This window comes from Lacerta agilis, chromosome 12, assembly GCF_009819535.1.
Source record: "Lacerta agilis isolate rLacAgi1 chromosome 12, rLacAgi1.pri, whole genome shotgun sequence".
Classification (NCBI taxonomy): Eukaryota; Metazoa; Chordata; class Lepidosauria; order Squamata; family Lacertidae; genus Lacerta; species Lacerta agilis.
The window spans coordinates 34,990,307-35,012,349 of record NC_046323.1 but is presented as its reverse complement, the minus strand read 5'-3'; the positions used below and the strand labels follow the sequence as shown (position 1 = coordinate 35,012,349).

At 40.4% G+C, this 22,043-nt stretch overlaps 1 protein-coding gene across 10 annotated transcripts in view; it reads left to right on the top strand.

Annotated features, from left to right (window-relative positions):
- NEBL (nebulette) overlaps positions 1-22,043 on the top strand; it is a 142,454-nt gene that overhangs the window by 94,650 nt on the left and 25,761 nt on the right. For 7 of the 10 annotated variants that reach the window (XM_033165659.1, XM_033165658.1, XM_033165656.1 and 4 more), the window contains exons 6-14: positions 8,076-8,177; positions 9,195-9,296; positions 12,833-12,940; positions 13,257-13,361; positions 16,510-16,614; positions 16,819-16,926; positions 17,463-17,573; positions 19,287-19,397; positions 19,541-19,651. The exons of 2 other annotated variants lie outside the window; for them this stretch is intronic. In XM_033165659.1, the coding sequence (XP_033021550.1) occupies positions 8,076-8,177; positions 9,195-9,296; positions 12,833-12,940; positions 13,257-13,361; positions 16,510-16,614; positions 16,819-16,926; positions 17,463-17,573; positions 19,287-19,397; positions 19,541-19,651 (963 nt within the window). The remainder of the gene's footprint in view (positions 1-8,075; positions 8,178-9,194; positions 9,297-12,832; positions 12,941-13,256; positions 13,362-16,509; positions 16,615-16,818; positions 16,927-17,462; positions 17,574-19,286; positions 19,398-19,540; positions 19,652-22,043) is intronic. One more of the 10 variants, XM_033165657.1, reaches the window with a different exon arrangement.

Below are 22,043 nucleotides of genomic sequence, written 5' to 3'. Positions count from 1 at the left end.
CGCAGCGCAAGTCGGGGCAGGGAGAGGGACGGGCCACCTTGCTGGCCCGCCCCTTGCTTCCATGCCGAGCTGCGCCGCTGCAAGGGGGGGCTATTTTCGGCACTGCTGGGGCGGAGCCGCAGGGGCGGCCAGCGAGGGGGGTGTGACACCTAATTTTTTTTAAATTAAAAATAAATAAATAAACAAGCCCAGTGGGCGGGGCTGGCCCCCCGATGCGTCACCCCAACAGAGGCGCTGCCCGGGGGCCCCCGCCCCCTCCGCCCCCCCCCCCCTGCGATGCCCCTGGTCTCAGGACAAACTGCAAGTGGCTGCACACAAAGGGTGGCACCGGGAAAGGAAAACAGAAAAAGAGAGGGTAAAAATTATGAAGGAATTAGAAGTAGGTGAAAAAAGGCCTTAGGAAAGAAGGGAGCTTGATATGAACATAACCACTTTGGCAGGAAAGCAAACTGGATTCTGGGAGCTGCCTACTTCCCTCAAGTTGTCTTTCATGCCTTTGACCACCGATGATCTTTAACCAGCAGCACACCACTACCTTTCAGATAGGAATAAATGATTCTGCACCAACCTTATGAGGGAAAAAGCAAGACTGATGTAGAAAGAGGTCCCCAAATTGTGAAAGCAAAATTATCAGCTTCTTAGTACATGTTAGAACTCCATGCAACATTTAGACTACACCTATACTACACCAGAAATGGCTTGTGAAATAGTGTGGCTTTGGTTGTTTGCCATGCGGCATTAAGAAAAAACGTGTGGTGTTTTATATCATAGCGGGCTTTGTTACACAAAAGAAATCTCCAAATTTAAGAATGTTTACTCAACCCCAAGATTATTTTTGCAGCTGATAAATAGAGTCAATATAAAATCAGAACGAAATGAAAGGCAATCATGATACCTGCTTTTGCACTTAACAAAACGGAAAGTACGCTGAATATTTTCAGCTATGTGACAGGCCTCAGTATTAACAGATTATTTACAAAAAGAATTTTACAGCTTTTCCAGTTCTATAGCTCTGTCATGCATTGGCAAACGTATACCAATTTATACCTATTGTTTTCCATTTACTTGGTTCATTTTCTTACTTGGTTCATTTTCTTACTCTTGAAGAGTTGACTTAATGTTTAAATTAGGGGGTTCTAGTTTTGTAAAAATAAAGTTATTTGTGATTCACATGAGGCTGCATGTTCGGCTCTGAATATGAAAGTTTGTCATTGGAATGTAAAAAAAAAATTAAGCACCCACCCTCCTGGAATCTTAAGTGTATTTTTTTTTTTTTTTTGCTTTAATGAGCTTCATTTTAAAGATTAAACCTATTGGTAGACATAGGAGGAAAAAACTTTCTTATCTACCAACAGAGTGTTATGTGTCAGTATAGGAGCAGAATGCTTATTTACCTGCAGTGCTCTAATTAATTCCAACCTTTACACATAGAGTTTACAATTAATAGGGTTAGGGCAAGTTTAAGATTATTTGCTCAGACTTATACTTAAGTGTGTGAAATGGGAAATTTCCTTTTACAGATGAAGACTGTCATCTTCTAAAAATATCATTGCACTCCCAGTTTGAAATCGTCTAGTGCGTCATGAGTTCATGCCACCTTGAACAGAATTCACGCTGAGCTTCACAGTCAGCTGAAGTTGTATAATAAGAAAATAAATACTGTCAAATTTCCCAGGCTTATAGCTTAGGGGATGGACATTTTAATGATCTTAACATCTATAGCAAGCAAAATGAGTCTCCAAATTATGGCAATTACATTTCTGACCCCCAAGAAATATAGTTACATAATGATTTTAGTTGGTATGCTATGTTTACCTGAAAGCTTGTTCTGCAATATGTGATTAATTTTCTGGTTGTAGAATAGTAAGTCTGTCATCCTATACTCATCTGGGAGCAAATCCCATTGAACTCAGTGAATCTCACTCCTAAATAGATATGCATAGGATTGTGTTGCTAATGTTGTGGCAGGATCTAGAGATCTGGTTAGCTAACCTCATATCCTCAAAAGGGCTTCCCTTATGTTTCATCAGTAGATGGCAAACCTTCACTGAGGACTCAGCTATACAGCTGCAAATATAATGTTTTAAGTGCATTATACAAACGTGATACTAGATGGCGATGGTGAGCTAATGGCAAATTCAATATATATTTTTAATGTTTTTAAAAAAGCATTTTCACAGTATGTGTATATATATATATATATATATATATATATATATATATATATATATATATATATTCCACCTGCGATTATTTTCAAAGGCATTCTTAAAACTATGGCATTCAGATTATGGAAGTGAAGTACAATTGTCCCACTCTTAGGGACTTTAGGCAATGTGAGAAGCAGGGGTGTGGAACCTGTAGCCTTCCTGATGTTGTTGAACTTTGCCTTGCCACATGATCAGGAATGCATTTTAGCAACATCTGGAGGACAACACATTGCCCAGAACAGGGGTGGCCAATGTGTCTTGCGTTGTCACAGTTGAGCATCTCCAGATAGGTGAAATGGGACAAGGGAAGGGATGTGGAAGGATAGGAGTAGGAAAGACCTAGTTTGGGTGCAAGGTGGAACTGTTACTGATACTGCCTATCAAAACTGATGTGATGTTGGCTGCTTTTTATTTAGATGTTTAGATAAGATAAGATAATATTTCTTTATTGTCATTGTACAAGTACCTGTACGTTGTACAAGTGCAACGAAATTGGATGCCATCCCATAAAAACAAAACAAAAAAAGCACAACAAACACATTGTCAGCCACACATGCACATACGTACACACCCATCACAACTCTCCAAGGTCATATTATCTGGTTACAGCATTTAAGATGGTTATAGCTCTTGGGTAGAAACTATTCTTCAATCTATTTGTTCTTGATCTAATTGTTCTATATCTCTTGCCCGAAGGCAGTGGTGCAAAAAGACTATATACCTGATGAGATGGATCCTGTGAAATATTGTTTACTTTTTTAAGGCAACGGGAACTGTATAGTTCTTCCAAAGATGGGAGAGGATGACTAATAATTTTCCTGGCTGTGGTTATGACCTTCTGTAGTACCTTCCTCTCCTTGGCTGTGCAGCTGGAAAACCAAGCACAAATACAGTATGTAAGAATGCTCTCTATATGGAGCCTCAGTAGAAGGACACCAGCAGTCTCTCACTCAGATTGTTCTTCTTTAAAAGTCTGAGGAAATAAATTATCTGCTGGGCCTTCTTTACCAGAGCAGTAGTATTTGCGCTCCAAGTCATACCCTGCTCAATAATCACTCCCAAAAACTTAAATACTGCCAACCTCTACACTTGTCCTCGCCAATATACAGGGGCTGAATATCCACCCCCCCCCCCCGTAATCCACCACCAGTTCCTTGGTCTTGGCAGTATTAAGAGCCAGATTATTTTCTCTACACCAAACACAGAGCCGCTCCACCTTGTCCCAATAGGCGGACTCATCCCCTCCTGAAATGAGCCCCACCACAGTAGTGTCATCACCAAACTTGATGATTTTGTTGCTGGAATAGATGGCTATACGTATATAGAGGGTGTAGAGCAGGGGACTCAACACACAACTCTGTGGTGAGCCGGTGTTAAGGCTAAGGGCTGTGGACATATGTGACCCTACTCTAACCCTTTCAGAACGATCTGACAAAAAGTTCAAAACCCAGAGACAAATGGAGTTAGAAAGTCCAATCGCCTCTAGCTTGAACACCAGTCTATGGGGGAGAAAGTTGATGTGGGTTTTAATCTGTTTTTACTCTATTGTTGTTCTAATTTTTTCAGATGTCTTAGTGATTTCATCTTCTTTGTAAACAGCTTTGAGTTTTTTGTGTTTTTTGTTTTACAATCAAGCACTGCATAATTTTTTTGAAATAAATAAATGAAATAAATTTACTAGAGCAGAATGGCAACAATATATCAATCACCAGTTTATAGACTAGATAGGAGACAGGCTTACTCGGTAATAAGATCAGGGCTGTGCATACTGGTGAAATACTACGGGAACTTTAACTAGAAATGAAGAACCTTAGTCTTACCCTTCCATGTATTTATGTACTATTTGCAGTTATTAATTGCTTATTCACTAGGTCCCCATGTCCATCACAGCTATATGTGACTATGAAGAATCTCTTGCTGTTTCAGTGCCATTTCCCCCTCTAATTTTTTAGAAGTGATTGCAGCCAATCAAGGATCATGTAGTTAAGTGTGATATCACTGGACCATGTAGCCAGTGCCACTGAAGGCAAATGAAGCTGCATTGCCCTCTTACAGAATGGGTGTTAACAGGAAGGACTGCTTCTGCGCTGTGCTCCCTGTCTTGTAGGACCTTACTGTGAGACAGGTGATGGCAGGCAATGGAAATTTCAGGGATCATTGGCCTATTTGCCTTAGCAAGAGGCCCATGTTTAGTTTCTTGACACCTGCCTCCACACCAGGAGCACAGGCACCTTGTGCAAAATCACGAGAAGGAATGGCAAGTTTCACAGTGGGCTGCAGCGTTTGTGAACAGCACATATTTCTCTTGGCATGGGCCTAGTCATGATAATTCACAGACTGGGAAATGCGTAGCCTTCTGCAGCCTATGTTCTGCTGCTACATAACATTAGTAATATCAATGGGGTATGGCAACATACAAACTATATATTGCAGACATTTGCAAAATGTTTGATGTCTCTGTCTCACTCCAACATAAATATATCTTTGACTGGGTGCCAGAACAGTAATAATTTATGAGAGGAAAAGTATTGCGCTAGACCTTACATCAAACTTGATTGGTGAAATAACTGTCTGATTTTTCTACTGTCTCCTCACTGTGAAATTAACCACACTTCCTTATTTCATTTACTATGTGACTGTCACTTGGGAACAATAAGGTACAAAATTGCTGCAGCGTTCGCCACAAGATTCTGTGCATTTTTCTCTGTGTCTGAGCTGACAGTTCAGTCCTTGCTGCTGTTTTGAGCGCATATGCTGGGCTTTAATTTGCAATTTACATGGATGATGGTGTCCTTTTCAGAAACCTGTTCCTGCTGCCTTTATGGTATTCACTTCACCTCATGTGGTCATTAGGGTGAACAGCATATAATTAGCTAAATCTATGTAATGCTCTGAATTGCAAGAACCTGGATGCACTTCTGGTTTTATTCATTAAAAAATTGTTTTCAATGTTTTGCATGACAGTACTGAATAAGATGAGTTAATTTTTTTTTACAAAGAATACTAGGAAATTATTTTTAGCAGCTTCACTTATACCTTTTTTGTAAAAATCAATGTATTAAATTTAAAAATGTTGAACATCATCAAGCGACTAACATACAGAAGCAGTGAGATTTTTAAAAAATCTGTTTGTCTGTCTACTTATTTAATGCATGTTCCACTCTTCCCCCTAATGGAGCCCTGGGTGGCAAACATATCAGTGATTAAAACAATACAATTAAAAACAATTTCACACATATATAAAAGAATAAAGGTGTTAAAGCGATATGGACAGAAGCTGAAAATTCTTGTTAATTTAATATTTTGGGAAGACTGTTATAAAATTGTGATTTGGTTGTTTTTTTTAATTAAAAATAATATGGTGGAGGGCAACCAAAATGGTCAAAGGCCTGGAAACGATGACTTATGAGGAACGGCTTAGGGAGCTGGGTATGTTTAGCCTGGAGAAGAGAAGGTTAAGGGGTGATATGATAGCCATGTTCTTGTGGGCTCCAGACGTGCCGCCCCCGCTCCCGATTGACCCTCGTACGGGGGAAAATCGGGCGAGCGAGGCTCCGGCACGGAGCTGAAGAGAATGCCTGCAAAATGGCCAAGATATGTAGATATACTGCAGCAAGAAGGTGAGACGTTTAAGCTGAAAAGCTACGATCAAATAGAAAAAGTCACTGACTGGCTGCAGTATCGTCAAATTTATGAAATTTTAGATTAGATAAAAAGATTGGTTTTCAAACAGAAAAATCAAAGCTGGAAACAGAGCTAATAGAACCGAACTCTAAAAACCTTTCCAGGATGTACAATTTGTTGCTAGAGTGGCATACGAAAGATGAATTGGTTAAATCTGCAATGATAGATTGGGCAAAAGATGTGGGACATAATATTATGATGGATGACTGGGAGAGGTTGTGGAAGGATGGTATCAAATTTACAGCTTGTAATGTACTAAGAGAAAACATTATGAAAATGATATATAGATGGTATTTGACACCAGTTAAGATAGCTAAGATATATGATGTTACAAGTAATATGTGTTGGAAATGTAAATCTGTGGAAGGTACCTTTTATCATATGTGGTGGACATGCCCAAAGGTTAAGGCTTTCTGGGAGAAGATTTATAATGAACTCAAGAAGGTAATGAAAATTACCTTTAGTAAGAAACCAGAGGCCTGCCTTTTGAGCATGACCAATCACGAGATACCCAGTCAGGATAGAGTGTTTTTTATGTATGCCACAACAGCTGCTAGAATCTTACTTGCAAGAAACTGGAAAGGCGAAGAGATCCCGACAGTGGAAGAATGGCAGATGAAGCTAATGGACTTTATGGAACTCGCTGAACTGACCACGAGACTCCGAGACCAGAGGGAGGAGAAGGTGCAGCAGGATTGGAAGAAATTTAAGGATTATTTAAAAAATCGTGTAAAATTGGACATTTGAGCAGAATTAGCTTGGTGAATTGGCTTTAGCTAGTTGATGTTAGATAATACTGTATACAAGAAGTATTGTTATGAATGATTTAAATGTTTAAGAATGTTTTAGGATAGGATGTTTAAGTAATGAATTATATTTGAATAATTAATGTCCTAAAGACTATTAAGAAGAGAGGTAATGTTAAGAAAAAAGATACAAAGTTACTAAAGTATATTGATACTGAACGCAGTTGAGGGAGCGGGGGAAGTCCCCCTCTTAAAGAAGATAGAAACTAGAATTGGATAAGGATAGTTTATTGTTCCTGTTTATGTAGGTAAGTTTTCTTTCATTTTTTGTTGGTTTTGTTTAAAGTGTTTATTATGTTTTTCTTCTTATTGTGTATTTGTGTATGTATTGTGTTTTTGTTGTTTAATGCGAAAATAATATTTTTTTTAAAAAAAGATATGATAGCCATGTTCAAATATATAAAAGGATGTCATATAGAGGAGGGAGAAAGGTTGTTTTCTGCTGCTCCAGAGAAGCGGACACGGGGCAATGGATTCAAACTACAAGAAAGAAGATTCCACCTAAACATTAGGAAGAACTTCCTGACAGTAAGAGCTGTTCGACAGTGGAATTTGCTGCCAAGGAGTGTGGTGGAGTCTCCTTCTCTGGAGGTCTTCAAGCAGAGGCTTGACAGCCATCTGTCAGGAATGCTTTGATGGTGTTTCCTGCTTGGCAGGGGGTTGGACTGGATGGCCCTTGTGGTCTCTTCCAACTCTATGATTCTATGATTCTATGCTACTTCCAATGTTCTTGTTGGCATGAAAGTTTAGAATTGGAAGACAAAGTATTTTGTTTTTCAGATAAGGAAGAGATATTAGGAAAGGAATCATGAGTGGGAGAAGCTTGTTTTCTCATGTCCTGTTTATGGGCTTTGTATATTAAGCTTGTAGCCTGCCTCCATCAACATTTGGTGGGGTACATTCTGGAAGTTTCCAAGATCCCTTTAAAGGCCACTCCATGCAGAGTTTGTAATAGTAATCTAGTCTGGATTGAATCACTGTTACTACATCAAACCTGATCAGCTTTTGTTACAGGACAATTATTTTGCCCCAATCTGTAAATCCCAACCAGCTTTGTCTGCAAGGCAACATAATCTTCAGATATCAATTACATACATTTGGGAAAACAAATGAAAAATAAACGACTTCCCCTCATAATACAAATTACATAACATACATGTTGATATACTAGCATTTCCATTTTGGTCTTTGAAATAGGACTGAGTTTCTCATTTTGTTTATGATATAGGCTGTTATTAGGTTTTATTTTGCCTTTATCCTGGCAATCTACCAGGCGGTGTTTGCTAAATATATAGGACAGCTAATATGTTAACATTGCTACATTTATAGCTGACCTGCTAAGTCATAGATAATTAATGAGTCTTTTATTTTACAGGTTTCATATAAAAAAGATCTCCAGGACACTCACAGATATACTGAAGTTTCAAATCGACCAGACATAATGATGGCAACCCAGTTAACGAAGATAATAAGCAATGTATGAAATTAAATTTCTTTGTAATTTTTAGAAAATGTTGATAACTTAAAATTTATTTTTATTATGGACAGAGCTACTAAAGTTGTACAAAGTTACGATAAATTCTAGACTGCATTCAGACCAGTAACCTAAGTACCCCAAAGGGGGCAGTTTTCAATAATTGATCCTTTCCCCCTCTTCTTAGGTGCATAAACATGAGAAAATTCCCATCTAGCACTCACTGTTATCAGCAGCCAAGCTTTCTAAAAACCCTTAACCTGCTGCCTCAACTTTTCTAGCATTTGTCACTCCACTCAATTTTAAGCTTCTTTCAAAATTTTGGATTGACCAATTAAAGAATGCCACCATGCATCCTCAAATATCCATCTGGTTTTTATTCCTGAAGTACCAAAGTTGCACCAGAAGGTTTAAAGGATAGATTCTCTGTCTGCAGTTCTAGCATATAAGGTATCCTGTCTATCAGTCTCTGACCTTTCCCCCTTCTAGGCTTCCTTGACCTGCACACCTGTTGGTGGGTTCACTCTCCTATAGAATTTCATGCAACCTCCCTTCCCCACCCCTGGTATGCAGACTTCCACTATATTTTACTCATTGCCGTCTTTATTGACTTTAATAGGATTGTATTTCTGTAATTTAGAGTGGAATCTGACCTATTATATTAAAAAAAAGGCAACCACCTGCATTTTCAGTTTAGCTTTTCTGGAAATTGCAAATCCCCGAAAATAACCGGGAATCAGCATTTCTTATGTTTAAGCTCAACCCTTGATCAAACTGGAGGATTTTTTAAAAATGCAGCATATTGTTTCTCAAATAAAATAAATGGTACATTTGTTGAATCAAGAGAAGCCTGGGAATTGCTGATTAGAGTGTTAGCGAAAGTGGTGTCAACAAAGGTCACCAAAGATACTGTTTCTTTTGAGACTTACATTTCCCCTGACAAAACTGAAAGGGTTTGGGGGAACTCTCAAAATAAAATTATGCCTGGCGTGCACATACTTTTATTTTTATTACTTGAAGGCTGAATATGCGAAAGGAAGGCGAGAAATGAGTAAGGAACCAACTGTCCTCGGAAGACCAGACTTCAACCATGCAAAAGAGGTTTCCAAATATTTAAGCCAAGTAAGATTTTCTTAGCTTTCAGACAATGACTGAATTGAGATATCTGATTCCCAGGAGTGCAATCAAATGCTTCACTTTTCTAATTGCAAACTATCTATAATTGCAAGAAAACTTCCAAGATAAGGTTTCCACAACTCTTTCCCATAGAATTGCTGTAATTGGTATGCATTAAATATTTTGAGAGATCTATAGCTGAAAGCCCACAAGTGGATGAGGAAATTTGCCTTCGGTCACAGTTAGTTTGGTGGTAAGATTAATACGTTTTGATGTCACTGGCCAAATATATAGTCATCGGGGCTGGATGGTGGTGTTTGATTTTTGTTTCATTCTTTCAAAAGTGTACATTTTCTTTTGCCACACAAAAGCCTGTTTTTATAAAAAATAAGAATAATAATTTCAGCCCATTCAGAGAGCAAACCACATGAACTCGGTGGAGCCATGATAAAACAGAGAGTGGCATTATGTCATTCTGCTTGATGTCAAGGTGTCACTAAATACTAAGATAGGATTGCAATTGATGCAAATGAATGTCACAGAGCCCTGGAAAACAGCAATTTCCCCCCTTGCTGCATCTGTGTAGTCCTCATGTTCTCTTTGGATCATGGATAGTTCATACTGTATATGCAGGGAATTCTGGGGACGAAGAGGAATCAAGTGATCTGTCAAGGATTGCTGATGTATTAATAGGAGAATAGTGTTTACAGGCATAGGCAATTTTAAGTCACTACTTTTTCCACACAAAAAAGGAACAAACCATCCTTCCTGGTCCTATTTTCCACCCAAAGAAAAGTTTATGGGAACACGATTGGGACGTAAAAATATAGCTACAGTACATCTGCTACTTAAAAAAAAGGAGTTAATTAGGCCATGTGGGGGAAAAATTAAGATCTGCTTTATGATACCTGTAAGCTAAATCATATAATTAAAATATCATTTACTTTAATCATACAAGCTGGTCGAAAGCAGCGAGGTTATATATTTCCTCTTTCTTTTTGAGCCCCAGTAATAAGGTTTTGCGTGAATAATCCCATTATCTTATTAAAGAATTTGCTCTTTGTTAATAATCCTTTAAAATACTAATTTATATCTTACACTCAATCAGTGTGGTATTAATTATTTGAGGGGTAATTATTAGAGCTTGGATCATGTGCTAAGGTATTGTATCACTGTAGAAAATGCAGGGAATTTTTGCCACATTTGACCCAGGACATTTCATGCAAGAACAGCTACACTGAGAGGCATCTATTGCAGGACTCCAAGTGGTGTTGTGCTGCAGCAGCTGTCGTGACATTACGATGGATCCTGGGGCACTTCTTTTAAACCCTGTGCTGACTGTCTTCACCCCTGGCAATCATTTGCTTGCTTTGGTTATGTAGGTGGGGCCAGCTCTTGCTTTTATGCATCAGAGACCAGGTTATTTATTATCCTTTCTCAGGTTATATTCTCAGCTAGTACTTGTGAGAAATGATGCTTCCAGATAAATTTCAGGCTGCTGCAGAAATTTACAGACGTGGGTGGCGCTGTGGGTTAAACCACAGAGCCTAGGGCTTGCCGATCAGAAGGTCAGGGGTTCGAATTCCCGCGACGGGGTGAGCTCCCGTTGTATGGTCTCAGCTCCTGCCCACCTAGCAGTTCAAAAGCACGTCAGAAGTGAAAGTAGATAAATAGGTACCACTCTGGCGGGAAGGTAAATGGCATTTCCGTGCGCTGCTCTGGTTCGCCAGAGGCGGCTTAGTCATGCTGGCCACATGACCCAGAAGCTGTATGCCAGCTCCCTCGGCCAGTAAAGCAAGATGAGCGCCGCAACCCCATAATCGGACACGACTGGACCTAATGGTCAGGGGTCCCTTTACCTTTACCTTTACCTTATTTGATATCCTGGAAACCCTTGGTTGTTTTCAGCTTCTTAGTATATATATATTTTGTTTGTTATAGGGATAAGAAAATGATTTATCGTGTTAAAAACCTATTTCATTTACTAGGATAACTTTCTAATGTGCAATGCCTAGTGCCTTGCTTTTTTTTATAAAAAAAACAAAAACCTTTTGGGGTGGTAAATAGAACAGCAGGTGCTATTGTTCACTTACGAAACCTAATACTTATTGAAAGTGCTTGCGGCTTAGGAAAGCTGCCTTATAGCTTTAAAAGATACACTTTCCCCAGCTGTGTAAGGGATTTGTGCAAGTTTAGCAAGAAATTTGTTTGTCTTAGCATTCTTCACGGTTGTTTTTGTTTTCCTCCTGCTTCTTTCTGAGCCATGTCTTGATTATATATGTGATAAATGTTGTCTTAAATTAATCTCAGTCCCTTAAAAAGAAAACACGCTTCACGTGTAATCATCACATTAAATAAGTATCTTAATACTCAAATAAAACAATTATTGTAAGAGACTCTTTTGGAAAGGACTGTAGCTCAGTGATAGAGTATATACTTTGCATGCAAATGGTCCTGTGTTCAATCGTTGGCATGTAAGGTAGAGCTAGGGAATATCCCATCTGAAGCTCTGCAGAACAGCTGCCAACCGGTATGAACAGTATTGACACTGTTGGACCAGTGGTCTGACTCAGAATAAGGCAGCGTCCGGTTTCCTTTCTATGCTCTTAAGAAAAGAAAGGAAGACAATGCAGTAAATGGTCAGGATTTTTGTAAAGAAAAGACAAACTTCTTTTGAGACACGTGCCTTTGCTTCCCATCCAAATAGCTTATAAAGTTAGCCTTTATAATTAAAATCGAGATGGGGGGAGGGGGGGGAAACCTTCCCGATTTGGCAATGAAATGCGTATCTTGGGAAGTTCCTGGGATTTCTGCTCTTCAAAAGTTTTTTTTTAAGCCTGACATGCACCTGAGAGTGTGGTATAGATGTCTTCTATTAGAAACAAGCTTTTGGCTATATTTAATGCCAGACTCTTCCCCTTTTTCCTATGCTCTGCAACCAAAATTTCATTCTACTCTATAAACCACATCATTTGTTCAGATCCTGCTCTTGTGGTTTTTATTTTGAGTGTGAAAGTTTACCACCATCATGTGTTGTTTTTACTAGCCCTCTTTTTCCAAAGGCTGGGACTAGGGAGATCTGCCATTGACAACAGCAACCTTACATTATGTTTTCGTTGGAAATATTAAGTGATACAAGGCCTGTGACACGATGTTGTTGCGCTTTAGTGCTGCTGCTGGTAGGAGCACAGAAGCTTACAGCACCATGACGTAACATTATGGATGTTGTACCAGCAGCTATTACTGAGGAGAGATGGAGGGTTCCTGTTTTTCGTGGCAGCCTTCTATCTGCTGCGTCATCTAGTTCCAGCTTTCCTTTCCTTTTATGAAGCTGGGATCAGGCGAAGATGCTCCAGAAACCTAGATAAGCCCTTTGGGGCAGGGCCTATGGCCTTGTACCATACCCTCTGTGTTTATTGAACAGGCCTGTAATTATATAACTGATGATTTGGGATAAGCTATGAATAGAAAATGCCGATGCTAAGCTATTCTGAAATCTGCACATGCACTTTTACAACCTATGCGATTTGTTTGTTTCTCAGGCAAAATACAAAGAGCAGTTTAATAAGGATATGAAGAATTACTGCTACAATCCTCTTGAAAGTGCTTCTTTCAAGCAAGCACAACTTGCCTCTATCTTAGCAAGTGATGTAAGTAGCGCTGTTTTTGGCACTCTTTTTATTGTTGCGTTTTTGTGTGGAAATTGCTTGGTGGGCATTTTATTTTCTTATTATTTGGAAAGGTCTCTTTTCAAAGGGTTATACTCTCCCCTGTAATAGAATATGCATTGTGGAAATCTTTTTGTCAGACCGTAGTAAATGAGTGCCACCTAATGGCCGATAGAAAACATAGCAGGCAAACTTGGAAAAGGAAAACAATTTTTTCCCCTGCAGTGAAAATGAAATCTGTCCCATGCTCTGGTTTGTTTGTTTGTTTTTAACCAAATGTGTATTCTTCACCTTGCAGGTGAAATACAAAAAAGACCTAGAAAGCCTTCATGAGCCAGCATCTGCCTTTCCAAACCTGTTACAGTTAGAGCATGCCTTGAATGCCAGCAAAATAAGTAGTCAGGTAAGTTGACTTTCTTGTGATTAACTTATTTGAATAGGGTTTTAAAATGCAAATGGTTCAGAGCAGGTAATTGTTATGTTATGTTCCATTAAACTTAATGAACCCTTCATCAGGTACGTTGGTTGGGGGTACTACTTCTGGATCCACTGCTGTCGCTTGAGGTTCAGGTGGCCTCAGTGGCATAGAGTGCCTTCCGTCAGCTTTGGCTGGTGGCTCACCTGCACCCCTGTGTGGACAAGAATAGCCTAACTTCTGTTGTCTGTGCTCTGGTAACCTCTAGGGTAGAGTACTGCAACGCGTTATACGTGGGGCTGCCTCCGAAGACAGTTCAGAAACTTCAGCTGGTGCAGAATTCAGCGGCCAGGTTGCTCATTGGGGCAGGTTGGTTTGAGCATATTACACCAATCCTGGCCTGATTGCAATGGCTGCTGATTAGTTTGTGGACCTGATTCAAAGTGTTAGTTTTGACCTATGAAGCCTTAAATGGCTCAGGGCTGCAATATCTCAAGGACCACCTCTCCCCATATGAACTGACCCAGACCCTGTGATCACCATCTGAGGCCCTTCTTTGTATGCCTCCTACATGAGAGGTCTGGAGGGTGGCAACACAGAAACGGGCCTTTTCTGTGGTGGCTCCTCATTTGTGGAATGCTTTCGCCAGGGAGGCCTGCCTGGCACATTCCTTACATATCTTTAGGCGCCAGGTGAAAACATTCCACTTCTCCCAGGCCTTTGGCTGATTAATATGCTAACATGTTATGTATTTTTATGTTTTTATATTATAAGTCTGTCCTGTGAACCTTGGGATGAAGGGTGATATAGAAATTTAATAAGTAATAAAAAAATCATAATTACAGGTCCTTAAAAAACAAAGCCCATCTTTGTATGCAGGCAGCAGCCATCTGGAATGGCATTCATGGGATGAAAAATGGGAAGCAAGGGTTTGCAGTCTTAAATTAATCTCTTACCATAGAGGAGATTTGCTATTTTTATATTGTAAACTGTCCTGTGATTCTCCAATGAAGGGCAGTAGAGAAATTTAATTAATGTTAATGATACTGATACTAATAAAGTCTGAGTTACCAGCATACTGTGACCAGGAGTTCTTGAGACACACCAATGTCTCAAAATCGTGTGTGTGTGTGTGTGTGTTTAAGTGTGTGTAATGCTTCAAATGTAATTCTAACCATTGAGGAATTCAATCTTTGCGAATTCTGATTCACACAGAAGTGTGGGTCTCAGTGCACTTAACTTTTGGATTTTGTACTTTTCCCAATTTTGTGATAAATTTATTGGCTCAAAAAAAGAGCTAAGATGCATTTAAGACATGTATTGAGGATAAAATGCATTTTAAATATACATATTGCAGTTCTTGAAGAAAGTAGATTCCATGAAAAGAAAGAGGGAAGATAAATCGTTAAAACAGCTGGCAGATTATTAAAAGAACTCTGTGTAGACAGAGGAGCCAAATATGGATGAATCTTCTTTTACTACCCAATCTGCCACTACACCAGTAGCACTATAGTTTGTGAGGGGTTTTTTTCCCTTTCCCTTTTTCTTTTGGTTGCTTTTCTTCTTTTTAAAAACATTTTTATAAACCTCTAACCTTTATAACAGTTAAAAAGAATCAGCACGTCAGTATTTGTATAAGCTAGATGTGGAAAGACTTCAGATTGCCTCCCCCAATCCTCTTATTTTTGGGATATGATTTGAGGTAGCTGAATCTAATTCACATGCTGCAGAGTAACACCTCCACATACTCTGGTTTTGTTTTACTGTGAAATGGGTTTTTGCTCTCACAGTACAAGCAATTGCTTTATGTTGCAATCAGTAAGCATGAAGCATGCTCATGCGATTTGGCAGCAAAGCTCTGTTCTTAAAGGTGACTTGTTTTTGGTTGACGTTCACCTGCAGGCCTGTAGGTACAGCATGTAGATGGAAAATGCTTCCAGATTTTGAGTGATGAGCTCCTTGCCAGTTTAACAAGGTGGTCCATTGAAAAATCTCCTTAATCCATAATTAAGAAGAAGGATGAGAAGGATGACCTGTCTTGTGTTATTGAGGGTTGTTTGAAATATCTGGGGTCGTTAGCTTCTCCCAACTGTGCCTTCCTGGGTTGCAGAATAATTCAATGGTCAGAGAAAGTTGCTTTTGGGGTGTGTTGTTTTCTTTGCTATGGTTTCCACTGCCTTTCTAGGCTCCCTGTCCATTTCTGAGTAAAAAGTGCATACAATTGCACTGTGTGTGTAGTATCCATACTTTTATACTCCTTTTCGGAGTTTCTAATTTGATATTAGCAAATTGACTAGGTAATTGCATTTCACTTTTAAAACAGGTAGAGGCTGCACAATGTTTGCTTGGCTCCACTAGGAGGCAATAAGAGACTGTCAAATTGAGCTTACACAATTTCTGTAATTTTCAACACTTGAGCTTCTTTGGGTTATTAAGTTGGGATCCAGAGCTACACATGATCTACCGCATACCTTCACCCCCTGAAAAGCTGCCCTTGAAAGTTAGGTGGACCCTCTGGAGCAGGATTTCATCAGCTATGATAAGATAACCACTGCCACTAGATTAGGAAACCAGCCCTGGCCCCACTCCCTGGAATCACTTTGCACAGGAAGATTGTTTATGAATCCTGAACAGCCCCGAGGCTGTTATATGTCCTGATCTAAAGTTGCACATATGCTGAAGTGGGGTGAGGTATGTGTTATGCTACTGCATGTGATTACTATCTAGCACCAAGCAATAGCTATGAATTTTGGAGGGATGGAAAACCTTGGACTGTGCCCTGCTTAGAGGTGATCAGTGCTATGCAGAGGTGTAGACAGCGCCATGAAAATATCTTCCAATGCTACATGCATGGTTCATATCAAATACTGGAATTGCCACGAATCACTCTGCGTGTTGTTTCCATGTGCACATGTTGTCCTCACTGGATCAGAGCTTCATCTGTTGTTGTTTTTTTTAATAGAAACCGTTTCACAGTTTTACACTTTTGGTTTAAAGATGAATTCTTACAAACTTTGAAACAAAGTGGGTTTAAACAACAATAACAACTACAATGAGGTATCATTATAGTTTTATGGGATCTATATTAATTGACAGTTTTGGTCTATTATATATATTTGCCTATTATTTGTTTCAGTATGAATATAAGAAGCTGTTTGAGAAAAGTAAGGGGCTGTATCATTTCGCACTAGATACAGCTGAACAGATGCACCACAAAGAGAACGCAGTGCTCCAAAGTCAGGTATGCACACAGTGTGCACAGTCCAGTAGCTCTGCATGCTTGGATTGTATATTATGTACAGCATGTATGTTTGGAAGGAGGGAAATGCTTTTCATGCATAAAAGAGAATTCATACGCAAGGAATGGGAAGGCCCTCCTCTCTGAATGAACGCACTGTCGGTTTAAAAAATTGCTGTAATTTTGATCCACACTCTGTTCTGTTAGGTGAAGTACAAAGAGAAGTATGAAAAATCAAAAGGCAGGGCCATGATGGAATTTGTGGATACCCCGTCTTACCAAGTTTCAAAGGAGGCTCAGAGGTGTCAAAGTGAGGTTGGTGGAATGCTTTTGGAAATCATTACTGTAATGCAATGTTCAGTACATTGTGCTGCTGTGGCGTTTGAATAAGGGCTGTGGGTAGTTCTTTCACTATGATGAAATGCATTGGTCACAGCCTAAGGAGATAATTCAGCCTAGTTCTCACTCAGTTTGGATCTTGGATTCCTCCCCCCCCCCCCCAGGCAGCATACTAACTTGACACACTGCATACTGGTTTTTGAAGTCCTCCCACTTTCAAAACCATTTGCAGCACCACATGCTGCCCTTCAGGAAACAACCACATGTTCAAAACAGACTTCAACACATGGAACAAGTTGAGCAGATCTTTGGATCCCGTTGTGTGTCTCCCATTTGAAGTTGAAATAGCTGTTTTAGAGACTCACTTTGATATCCTCCAAATGTATAGATTCTGTATCTTTATGTTTTGGGTTGTTCAGTGAAAACGTTTTACCTCTTGCTGCAATATAACTACAGTTTACCTGAAATGGCATGCAATTTTATAGTTATATAAAATTTTATTTCGTGCACAGAAAATATATCGAAAAGAATTTGAAGATACACTCAAAGGAAAGGCAGCACTGGACTTAGACAAGACCCCGGAATTCTTGAACGTGAAGCGTGTTACCAACCTGCTCAAACAGGTACAAGCTGTAATAAGATAGAAGATGGAAGAACCACCTCTAGTTACTTCTTGTTTTACTTGTTGTTGTTGTTCAGTCGTTCAGTCGTGTCCGACTCTTCGTGACCCCATGGACCAGAGCACGCCAGGCACGCCTATCCTTCACTGCCTCTCGCAGCCTGGCCAAACTCATGTTAGTAGCTTCAAGAACACTGTCCAACCATCTCATCCTCTGTCGTCCCCTTCTCCTAGTGCCCTCCATCTTTCCCAACATCAGGGTCTTTTCTAGGGAGTCTTCTCTTCTCATGAGGTGGCCAAAGTATTGGAGCCTCAGCTTCAGGATCTGTCCTTCTAGTGAGCACTCAGGGCTGATTTCTTTGAGAATGGATAGGTTTGATCTTCTTGCAGTCCATGGGACTCTCAAGAGTCTCCTCCAGCACCATAATTCAAAAGCATCAATTCTTCGGCGATCAGCCTTCTTGATGGTCCAGCTCTCACTTCCGTACATTACTACTGGGAAGACCATAGCTTTAACTATACGGATCTTTGTCGGCAAGGTGATGTCTTTGCTTTTTAAGATGCTGTATAGGTTTGTGATTGCTTTCCTCCCAAGAAGCAGGCGTCTTCTAATTTCGTGACTGCTGTCACCATCTGCAGTGATCATGGAACCCAAGAAAGTGAAATCTCTCACTGCCTCCATTTCTTACTTTGGTAAGAAAGAAGTCATTGTGATGCAGTTTGCGTAGCCACAGAACTGCAGTGTGACAACAGCGGATGGAGCAAGCGAGCAAAACAAGCAGGCCCGAGTTGTGGGTGAGCATGCCGGCAGAGTGAGCAAGCCTGCCATTGGACAGGCTGGTGACAGACATGCCTTCCCATGTTGACCCTGTTGCTGCAGCTACTCTCCTAATTTGCTTGCCTGCCCACTTGCTTGCACACATGACAGGGTGAGTGAAGCCCCGGTTAGCATAATAGTTAAGTGAGTTTGCCAACTCACTTAAAGCCATGCTTTCTGATTCTTGTTTGCTGGCCAACCACAAACGATGACTTGCCACATGCCAAATCATACTTAAGCTTCATTAAAGATTGTTTGGTGTGATGTCTGAATTGACTTGAAGCTTCAAAGATACCTGGAGATAAATTGAAACAATACCTCTTGGTTTGTCAATCAAGGAGGAACGCATATTTTCTGGAGACAGTGTCATAAACTGATGTAACTCTGGGTTATGTTTTCTGCAGCATTAGTGTGATATCTTTCTACACGTTCATTTCAATCACAAGTACTCATCATGCTATGTAACTCTGATTTGTGGATAAGTGCCTTTTGCGTTGCATTTAGTGCACCTTTGTGAATAATGATAGCATTAGCAGAACTTGAGTGACAGGGTCATTTACTTGTCTGTAATCTGAAGAGGGGAAAAAAACTACCATCCATAGCAGAAGCTCTTACAGTTTTATAAAGTATCTGTAGTAACTAGTTGTATAAAAAGAAGAATGTGGTTCCCCTGCTCCCAGGAGCAAGTAAAGATTACAATCTTTTCATTCGTGGTGCATCCTATCTTTTGATTTCCCAATTCTATTTTAACTATGGTAAATGTGCACTATCTAATTCATATTTTATAGAGATTTTCAAAGTATTCCTTGAAATATTTAATAAGAACTTTTCCTTTTCAAGATCTTGCTCACGATTTAAAGCTGAGAAACCTTTTTTCCCTCCTCTCCTTCAAACCTTCAGAAAGAGTATAGAAAAGATTTGGAAGAAGGGATGAAAGGAAAAGGACTCACAGTGTTTGAAGATACGCCAGAGTTGATTAGAGTGAAAAATGCAGCTCAGATACTAAATGAGGTAGGTTATGTTAGTAAAGGTTATTAATGTCATGGAAAGTGAGCCCTTCACAAAGCACCCAATGACACATCTGCTTAGTTTTTAGAGTCTATGAAAAAGTCCATGCTTTGAAACTGTTTCCAACTTTTCTTTTCTTTTTTTAGAAGGAATACAGAAAAGATCTGGAAAATGAAATAAAGGGAAAAGGAGTTAAGCTCATCTCTGAAACTCCTGAGGTCCAAAAAGCAAAGAGAGCATCTAAAATTGTTAGTGAGGTCAGCAAAACATTTAAAATTATTGCTTTGCATCTTTTATGGAATTAGCAATTAATTGGCAAATCAGCACAAGAAGAGCAATAAAGCTGAACAGAACTACTGAATTTCAGAAACACTTTCTGTATTGTTCTCATTTAAGCAAATATATATAGAAATTATTTTGTTTATTGAAAATCATTGTACAAATCTAATGCGGCACATTCTGTTTTTGAAATGACATGGAAGGCATAACGTGATGGAGTTCTTTGGCAATGTAGCTTTGTATTGCCAAAGGCATACTAGGTTACCTGGGAGCAACTCTCATTGAACTTAATGGGCCTTCCTTTGCCTATCAGCCAAAAGATCAGGCCTAGATCAGGGGTAGGCAACCTAAGGCCCAGGCGCCAGATGTGGCCCAATCGCCTTCTCAATCCAGCCTGCGGATGGTCAGCATGTTTTTACATGAGTAGAATATTTCCTTTTATTTAAAAAAGCACCTCTGGGTTATTTGTGGGGCCTGCCTGGTGTTTTTACATAAATAGAATAATAATTATAATAATTTATTATTTATACCCCGCCCATCTGGCTGGGTTTCCCCAGCCACTCTGGGCGGCTTCCAACAGAACATTAAAATGCAATAATCTATTAAACATTAAAGCCTCCCTAAACAGGGCTGCCTTCAGATGTCTTCTAAAAGTCTGGTAGTTGTTTTTCTCTTTGACATCTGGTGGGAGGGCATTCCACAGGGCGGGTGCCACTACTGAGAAGGCCCTCTGCCTGGTTCCCTGTAACTTGGCTACTTGTAGTGAGGGAACCGCCTGAAGGCCTTCGGCACTGGACCTCAGTGTCCGGGCAGAATGATGGGGGGTGGAGACACTCCTTCAGGTATACTGGGCCAAGGCCATTTAGGGCTTTAAAGGTCAGCACCAACACTTTGAATTGTGCTCGGAAACGTACTGGGAGCCAATGTAGGTCTTTCAAGACTGGTGTTATGTGGTCTCGGCCGCTCCCAGTCACCAGTCTAGCTGCCGCATTCTGGATTAGTTGTAGTTTCCGGGTCACCTTCAAAGGTAGCCCCACATAGAGTGCATTGCAGTAATCCAAGCTAGAGATAACTAGAGCATGCACCACTCTGGCGAGACAGTCTGTGGGCAGGTAGGGTGTCAGCCTGCGTACCAGATGGAGCTGGTAGACAGCTGCCCTGGACATAGAATTAACCTGCGCCTCCATGGACAGCTATGAGTCCAAAATGACTCCCAGGTTGCGCACCTGCTCCTTTAGGGGCACAGTTACCCTATTCAGGACCAGGGAGTCCCCCACACCTGCCTGCCCCATCCCTCCAAAAACAGTACTTTTGTCTTGTCAGGATTCAACCTCAATGTGTCCTTTTATTTAAAATGCATCTCTGGATTATTTGTGGGGCATAGGAATTTGTTCATCCCCCCAAAAAAAATATAGTCCCGCCCCCCCCCAAGGTCTGAGGGACAGTGGGCCGGCCCCCTGCTGACAAAGTTTGCTGACCCCTGACCTAGATGGTGCCTAGAAGGCTGGGTGCCTTTACGAGCCATAGGGCAAGAGAGTCAGAGCAGAAAAATCCTTGCATTTCCAAGGTGGTCTGAGGAACGGGTCAGGGCTTGATCCTTATTTAAGGGACAAGCTGCCTTCCCTCCAGCCTTCTTTTTGTAGCAGCACCTTCCCTCCCTTCCCTGTTTCCCACTCTGCTGCATGGTCTATGCTAAGGGACCATGTAGGAATTTCTCCCAATCTACATTTTAGATCGCAGATTGGCTTTCTTTGCCTACTTCACACTGAATAGTGGGATGGAGTGCTATACTGTATGGCCTGCTGTGTTGTTTAAATAGGTTACCGTAATCTTCTTGATTTGGTCACTTTTGGCAGTTTCGATGCGGGAAAAGAAATAGTTTGGTTTAGCCTGGTGACTTCCTTTAGGCATGTTTCAGCTGATGGGTCGGCACCGAGGCTTACTTGCTGGACTCTGAGGTTCAGGGGCTGGGATAGGGGCCTCATTTGAGGCCAAACTCTCTCATCCACTTGTGGTTCTGTGGTCTTGGGTTGGTGGTGATGGAGTAGTCTTTCCTTCTCACCTTTAGGGTGTGGCCCAGGAGTCAGGACAGGCTAGGGAGTTGTGCCCTATTTCCTTAGGCAATGGCGGGTCACCCAATGGCTATAGTTATACAGTTAAGTTAGTTTCTGCCCCATAGGCACCCCCCCCGATGATTTTAATTTAAGGTCTAAATAGAAGTGGCCCAGTTCAACCCCAGTGTATGTGTCTACCTCCGGGTACAAATAAATATTCTAGAGCAGTTAACTCAACACACCTTCCACCACATTTTTAATAATATATATACTTATTTAGAAAATTAGGATGTTTTAGGGCCCGCTGAAAATAAAA